The sequence below is a fragment of the Chrysochloris asiatica genome, unplaced genomic scaffold (genome assembly GCF_000296735.1).
Source record: "Chrysochloris asiatica unplaced genomic scaffold, ChrAsi1.0 scaffold00070, whole genome shotgun sequence".
Lineage (NCBI taxonomy): Eukaryota > Metazoa > Chordata > Mammalia > Afrosoricida > Chrysochloridae > Chrysochloris > Chrysochloris asiatica.
The window spans coordinates 7,789,812-7,797,821 of record NW_006408588.1 but is presented as its reverse complement, the minus strand read 5'-3'; the positions used below and the strand labels follow the sequence as shown (position 1 = coordinate 7,797,821).

At 37.0% G+C, this 8,010-nt stretch overlaps 1 protein-coding gene across 1 annotated transcript in view; it reads right to left on the bottom strand.

Annotated features, from left to right (window-relative positions):
• Window positions 1-649: 649 nt before the first annotated feature.
• SEL1L (sel-1 suppressor of lin-12-like (C. elegans)) overlaps window positions 650-8,010 on the bottom strand; it is a 63,035-nt gene continuing 55,674 nt past the window's right edge. The window contains exons 17-21 of the mRNA XM_006864750.1: window positions 7,193-7,358; window positions 6,580-6,654; window positions 4,848-5,020; window positions 3,449-3,577; window positions 650-1,795 (exon numbers count right to left, since the gene is read on the bottom strand). Coding sequence (XP_006864812.1) covers window positions 1,586-1,795; window positions 3,449-3,577; window positions 4,848-5,020; window positions 6,580-6,654; window positions 7,193-7,358 — 753 coding nt within the window. The 3' untranslated portion in view covers window positions 650-1,585. The remainder of the gene's footprint in view (window positions 1,796-3,448; window positions 3,578-4,847; window positions 5,021-6,579; window positions 6,655-7,192; window positions 7,359-8,010) is intronic.

Below are 8,010 nucleotides of genomic sequence, written 5' to 3'. Positions count from 1 at the left end.
GTTTCTTATAATACTCTAAACACACAAAGGTGTGTACAATTTCACATCTAAGGTTTTCATGTTCATTACAGACTAATTAAAGACTAATTAAATCTAGTTCTGAATACAAACCCAACTTCAAAACCAAAGTCTTATCATTCTAGAGGCTAATAAATTCTTCAAGTTTTCTGGCTGATGATAGTTTATGAGAAAAAGAGTATTAAGACTGAAGTCAGTAGGCACAGAAAATCAGCCCAGATACTAACGTGATGAACACCACTATCTGCTAATAAAAAAGAAATACAAATTCGGCTTATGTTTTATTTCTCTTTAGTTTGTGTGAGATGTAAATTTCCCAGTTTTCTTTTATTGTTGTTTTTTCCCATCCTATTTAGACAGAGAAATCTGAAGTGCCGTACCTTTGATTTTCCTAAAGCTAACAGTGGGAGGATGATGAATATGATGGTTGCTAAGCAGGCAGTTCCTTTTTACTGTAATATAAAACTGGCAGAAAGAAAAACTTACCTCAACAGTATTTAACAGTACAAACAAGCTTTGGCTTTGCTCAACCACAGAGTTTCAGCATCAACCTTTCATTCTTTGAATGTTAATATTAAAATGGTAGTCATGTCTGTCATATATTTCAGACTGAAAGATTTCAGGAGGCTGGTCTGTTCTTTGTGCAATAAAAAATGCAAAGAAAAATAAATTCTGGGAACAAATGCTCCAACTTTTGGAACAGCATGTCTATGATCTTGGTATCCCAATCTCCCACTACCAAATATCTCCTAATTAGCCAATCCTCTGGCTTCCAGATCAAGTCTCTGGGTACCAGTCCAACAAGCCATGGAGTAGGTGGGGGCAAATTCATTAGCTCAAGGAATCCATTCACAAGGTTTTCCATACATTCCATTCTCCAGAGCAAAATCCACAAAGGACTCCTTAAGAACGCCTTTCAATCTCTAAAGAGGAGAAGTATGGTATTAAGTGTAACAATCACCCACCTGTTCTTTTTAAATAACAAATATGCTGAATATGTTCTACTTGCACAAGGACTGGTCAAAGTGTTTCTCGGTTACTGTAGTTTCAAAACACTGAAGACATTTCTCTCTTTCTTTTCTTTCTTTCTTGTTGTGACTTAAAAGGCAAGTTCTATTTTCAGACTTTAAGACACATTAAGGTTAAACTTGCAGCTAACTGGGGTTTTAAATTTACTGATTAGTTTTTTGTGTTGCTGCATAAGAACTTTAAGATGGTGGTTAGAAGAACTTATGCGCATTGAGAGAAAATGAACTAAAGGACCCCAAGAAAGACAGCTGGATACAGTAGACATTACTTTGAGTGTCTCACATTTGTTTCCAGGAAAAAAAAAAAAAGGTGGGGTGGAGGGGAGCCACTGCAAGTTGCTATTCCATATGGCACTGAAACAAACATTCAACTCAGCTTAGGTAAGAGTTACTTATCCCTGAAAATAAAGGCAGCAGATTCTAAGCAGCTTGAAGAATTAAATGCTTCCTTGTGCCTCTTCCAGGAGGTGAAAATCAAACGAAAGTGTTCTCAGCACACAATGTCCTCATTCACTGTTCAAGGCTGGACACGGGGGCTATTACTGTGGTGGCTGCTGCTCTGGTGGTCCCTCGTGCTGAGGGGGAGCTGGCCGTGGCCCTGGAGGCCTAGGTAGAGGCATGTCTTGGTGCTGCCTCTGCCTGTAAGCTATAACTGTTCCCAACAGCAATGCAATGATGGTCATGAGGTAAAGGTCCCACTCGGGTCCCAAGAGCTGGTCCATATCAAGTTGGGTAAATATATCTCGGACCTTAATGAAAACAAAAGAAAAAGCATTATGATCACTAAAATGTATGTCAAAGAAGGAAATGAGAAAGTGACATCATAAATTAAAGATTAATGTAGAACTTACTGAGATACTTAGTTTTTGGAACTTTCTTGCAATGTGTTTATTCAATAAAGGTTTTAGCCTTCAACTGAAGCTCAAAGTAATAAGTCTGAAAATTGAGCTACCAGTTCATAACAGCTGACTGTATAAAATGTCTAGCAGAATTCCTTTCCATAAGTAATCTAGCACACTAACTTCCAACCATTTTTCACAGAACATCTTTGGAAGAAGCATGGGGGTGAAGAGAGGGCCAAGGGGAATGGTACCTTGGCACACCTGTGGCCTATTTCAGCACAGGCTGAAAATCTTTGGTTGTAATGACAGCTGGCGATTTCACTTCTCTCATGTAAGTGAAGAGGCAGGAACTAAAATGTTTAATAACTCAATGAATAATACTTGTTAGTTATGATTTAACTAAGAAGTAAAATTAAATATCAGAATTTTTAAGAATTTAATTAAAAAAAATCCATGATTTTTTTCATTGTTTTAGTGTGACTGAAGGGAAGTTTTTCCTGATATTACCCACTTACCCAATAGAAGGTAAACACAAGGTATTATCCTTTGTGCTTAATTGAAATCACATTTTAAAATGTATTTTTAAAAAAATCATAAAATTAAAAAATTAAATCTAAGATAAATTCTTACATAAATTTTCAAAGTAAGTACTTTTTTTTAACTACAATGTAGTTAAAAATATTGGTATAGTTTCTAAATTATTTTCTGGAAAAAAAAAAACGAGAAAAAAACTACTAACTGGGCTCCCTGAGACAGGACCTGAGATTTTTTTTAAAGTTAGACTATATGGATGGTAGGATTATGGGTGATTTTATTGTTTATCTTATACTTGTGTTAGAAAGTATTAGAAAAAACAGCAAAAATACATAGTTCCATCATCAGGACCTACAGGTACTTTTAACACAATGTAAAAATGGCAGAACCCAAGACCATCTACATATAACTACTGCTAACCAAAGGTAGACGTTTTTGAAGAGAACAGGGAACTTCTATCTCCTATCTAGGTTCTACCATTACCTATTTAAATAAACAAGTGACTTTAGAAAATTTCAGGTGGTGTCTTTAACTTAAGTTTCACTTTCAGAAGGATCTGAGGCACAAAAGGTCTCAGAAGCTTCTTTTTTTCTGTTTTAAGGGACTGGTCTGAGTTCACACCAGGCAGGTATTTGCTTTAATGCTTAATGAATTTAGTTAATGATTCTTTAAAATTTCCATGAATTACTGAATTTTATTATTTAATCTCAGTATTAATTTCCATTGATGCACCAGAAAATGTAAGCATCAATGAAAACGCTAGAATGTTGGGAATCATAGCTCAACACACTTGACAACTGGAACCTTTTGAGTTTATAGTCACCATGCTCCTTCTTTTGTATTTATCTGGGAGAGGGAGGGTGGGCAGGGAAGGGACACTCACAGGAAACAGCTCTCCTTAGCAGCCCCACCCATACAGTTTTAATACAAAACTTAGGTACATTGCATCTGTATTTTAATTAAAAGAAGCATGAAACAAACAACCTGGAAAAAAAAAAGAAAACCAAAAAATCATGAACCACTTACATTTGTTTCCTTTACATACTGCAAGAAATAGACAATGCCCAATTTGCAGAGTGCTAAGAAGACTGGTACTTGGGCATCTGGGCTGGCTTCAGCTGCCATGTCATAAAAACGTTTTGCGAGGTGGATATCCTATAATAAAGGTAATAAGCCAAAATTCATTTGTCTAAATGTGCAGTATTTATTACTGAGTTCATTTATTAGAAAAATCCTCTTTCAAATTTTCATTTAAAAAAGCATTTTCTTAATCTAAAGAAAAATCCCAAGTTTTACTTGGGTAAAATTTCCTTAATTATCTAACAGCATAAATTGGAAAAATTTAACTAAAAATTAGAAAACTTACACTCATTTCCCCCATCCAATATTCCATTAACTATATAGATACTCTGGCTATAGCCACATATGGTTTCCAGAGGTAAAGTTTAAATCTCAAGGTAATTTTTCCTACCCAAAATTTCAGCCCGTGTCAACAACTCTTGGTTTCAATTTGGAGCAGCGACCATCAGACTGGAATACACATAATTTTTGACTTTCCTAGGAGTACTTGGGTGGAGAGTAGTAAGATTATCAGAATCTCAGCTTCCATTTGCGTGCTTCACTAAAAGAGATCTTCTTGAGAACAAGCCTGTGTGGGCAGCCACTTTCCTCCACTTGATAAAAGAAAAGGCCCATTCTCACCCCTCAAACCTCACTCAGGTACAGCTTCACACCAGGTCTCTAGGGCAGGTCAAAAAGTATTGCGATAAAATTAAAGAAGCCTTAATTAAACCAAAATATCAAAATGTGTTGCTATTGTTTTTTGAAAGAGCCTCCCTCTAGGTACATACACTTCTTAAGGCAGTGTTTACATCTCTCTAATCCTTCCCCAAAGAATTCTGAGCTCCTCAATTGAAATGGCATCAAAACAGTAGTTTTGGCATTCTCCACAGGCTCAAATCATGTTCCTTTAAAATGCTGAGTTTCAGAAACAAGAAGTCTGAAGGGCAAGATCAGGGCTGTAGGGTAGATGGAATAAGATTTCCCAATGAAATTCTTTTAAGAATTCTTTGCTACCTTTGAAGAATGAGAAGGTACATAGTTGTGATGGGAAAAAAAAAAAAATTTCTTCAGTGCACCTTTCCTGTTTCTTAAACTAGAGTTATTAATAGAAGCAGTATTGCATTTTCATTTTCATGAGTCGATCTTTAGTTAAATATTCTAAATATGATAGTATGGATACTGATGAGTGTGTGCGGGAAGATGTGAGCTAGAAGGGCAGTCTTCTTTAATATTGCAAAAATGTTTCAAGACTCAGTGGTCTAAACCTGAACAAGTTCTAAAGAAAGTCTACTTTCTGTAAGATGCAGCTGCTTCTCTTGAATCAGATAGATTATGTAAAACTTCATTTTGAAGTCACACTCACCTGTTTAATGCCCAGTCCTTTCTCATGCATATAGCCCAGGTTAAACATAGCTTGTGCGCTGTGTTGTTGCTCAGATGCCAGACGATAATGAATAAATGCAGTCTCGTAATCAACATCAGTGCCAAAGCCATAGAAATGGTAGTCTCCGAGCTTAATTCTAGCCACAGTATAGCCTTAAACAAAAGTTAAATAGAAAACTACCAATAGATAAAATGTGCTTAAAATTAAAATAGTTATTTCTCTTCCAGCTAACATGCTTACATAAAGCAAAGAGTTTTAATATTTATTGTTGTTGTTAATTGCCGTTGAGTTGGTTCTGACTCATAGTGACCCTGTATAGGGTTTCCAAGGAGAGGCTGGTGAATTTGAACTTCTGACCTTGTGGTCTAGTGCTTTAGCCTATAGCGCTACACCATTATTCACCTTTTCACACCCTCTCAAATAGTCTATTGCTGTTGTTATGTGCTGTTCAGTTGGTTCTGACTCATAGGGTTTCTGAGGAGTGGCCGGTGGGTATGAGCCACCACCTTGAGGATATCAGTCTAGTGCTTATCCTACAGCGGCACAACTGGACTCCCAGATAATGTTATAAAATCAGAAATGTAACAAAGTGTAGCTTTTTTACAGAGTGCTTCTAGTAATCAGGAAAAGGTGACGTAATGGGGTGTGATCTCCCAATTCCACTAAGTAAAACCAAAAACCTGTTGCTGTCAAGTTGATTTCAACTCACAGTGACCCAGTAGGACAGAGGTGAACTGCACCATAGGATTTCCTAGTCTGTAGTCTTTATGGAAGCAGATTGCCACATACTTCTCCAAAGGAGTGGCTGGGGAATTTGAACTGCCGACCTTGTGCTGCTGCTCAAATGCAGGGTAATGAATAAATACAGTCTTGTGATCAACATCGGTGCCAAAGTCGTAGAAATGGTAGCTACTACTGCACTGGACTCTGAACCACAAGGTCAGCAGTTCAAACCCACCAGCTGTTCCTTGGAAACCCTATACAGGGTTGTTGTAAGTTGCAGTCGACTCAATGGCACTTAACAACAGCACTGCACCACCAACCCTGTCATCAAGTCAATTCCACTCAGTGACCCAACAGGACAGAGTACAACTATCCCAGATGTACTGTCCCTTTGGTTTGTAAAGCTATATATCCTAACTGAAGCAGAATGTCGTATCTTTCTTTTGAAGAGTCACTAGTTGGTTTGAACCATCAACCTTTCAGTTAGCAGTATAGGGCTTAACCACTGTGCCACCAGGGCCCCATATTTCACTAAAAAACACTTCTCAAATGATCATTCTTTGGTTCTATCAAATCTTTTACATTTTAAAATAGTTCAGCTTGGAGAAAAGCTAGGCAGATGTTAATGTTTAGAGTAGTATGTGTGAGAAAGAAATAGTCAAAAGAAAAAACTTGGGAAAGATTAGAGTTCTGGATTAGGTGACATTACTTTACAGATTTTACTCAATGCTCATTTTATACCACATAAGTTGCAAGTTAAAAAGCAAAGAATGAACCATAGCACAAAATACAAAACCTTTGCAATTCAATTTAGAAACCCCGGGACCAGAATTTCCATTTCAAGAGTAAATACTAGTCATAATGCAAGTAAGTTAGGCATTAGTATCTCTAATTGCTTTTAAGGTAATGAATGAGTTATCTTTAGGGGAAACCAAAACCAATATAGCGAGGTCCCAGTGAAATGCTTACCCATGAATTAACGTCTCACCTTGAGAGGCAGCCCTGTTCCAATGTAGCAAAGCTCTGGGGTAAGTTTCATTCTCACCAACAATGGTTGCCTCTCCTGTAAGAAAGAATTAAATACAAATCATTCATTTAAAGAAACACATTAGTCTTTTAGAGGTTTCATTTGCACCCCAGGGTGGCTATATGGAGCAATTTAGACAAGAACTGGGATACACATGTTAAACAAGTATTGAGGGTTAACAAGTATTGGAATAACACACTGAGTTCAAAAGGGTAGGTAGTTTTAGGACAGCACTATATCCTGAAACATGTTTATCCACAGAGCAAATAATGAGACCAATTGTTGAGCCATTTCCATGGATCTATCTATCTCGGGAAAAACAATGTTTTCTTATCCACTTTATTTTGTAAAGTATTTTTATTGAAAGCAGTTAATTTTATGATGTCAAATTTATTTCTACTGTCAACGTGAATCAAAATACTAAGTTTGATAACTTATAGATCTGAGGAAAAATTAGCTTAAGTGTGCCTACAGTTGCTAACTAAGTTTCATTTGCAACTTTAAAGACTGCTCCTTGGAGGCTTTTCCTTTGAACAGGTTAAGCTGATGTGCAGCCTGGCATTGTTGAACTCACTCTGATCGAGAATGAAGGCTGCATTGCTCTGAGCCACCTCATACCCTTGCTCAGCCAGCAGGAGGTACTGGATCACTGCAGCATTATAGTCACCATCTTTATAGCTGTTATAGGCAGCCATTAGCCTCTCAGACCAACGACCTCGTTCACACACGTTCTTAAACAACTATGGGACAGGGAAAGAAAAGAAACGAATAAATGAAAAATAACAAGTAGAAAGATATAACAGGAAGTGGTTCTTAATCTCTGGCAGCTTTCATAAACTGGCACAAAAATTTGAGATATTTATTGAGGCATTCTCCTCAGTTTTCAGAAATCAGTGAAAGCTTATGAAGTTCATGAAAGTATCAGAAACAAGTACATACCATTTACTGTGTGCCAGGTACTATTCTATTGATTTTCACATGTTAATTCATTTAATTCTGTGAACGGCCCTATGAGGTAAGTACTACTAATGCTGCCATTGAGTGCCATCAGTTCTGACTCACAGTGACCCTGTATAGGGTTTCCGAGCAGCAACTGGTGGATTTGAACCGCTGACCATATGGTTAGCAATCCAGTGCTAACCTTACAGCAATACAAGGTGATTAAACTAAAGTACAGGAATATTTGGAAATGTTTCTAAGCATTTATAAGTGTCGTACTAATATGCTAGGTATAAAATAGCTAAAGAGGATAAAAGGATTAGGAGATAAAAGTATTAGCATTCCCTTTTGTAATATATAATTCAACCTAGTCTTTTTTTGATGACTGACTGGTGTGGCACTGTAGACTAAGCACTGGATTGCTAATTGCTAGGTCAGCAGTTCAAACCCATC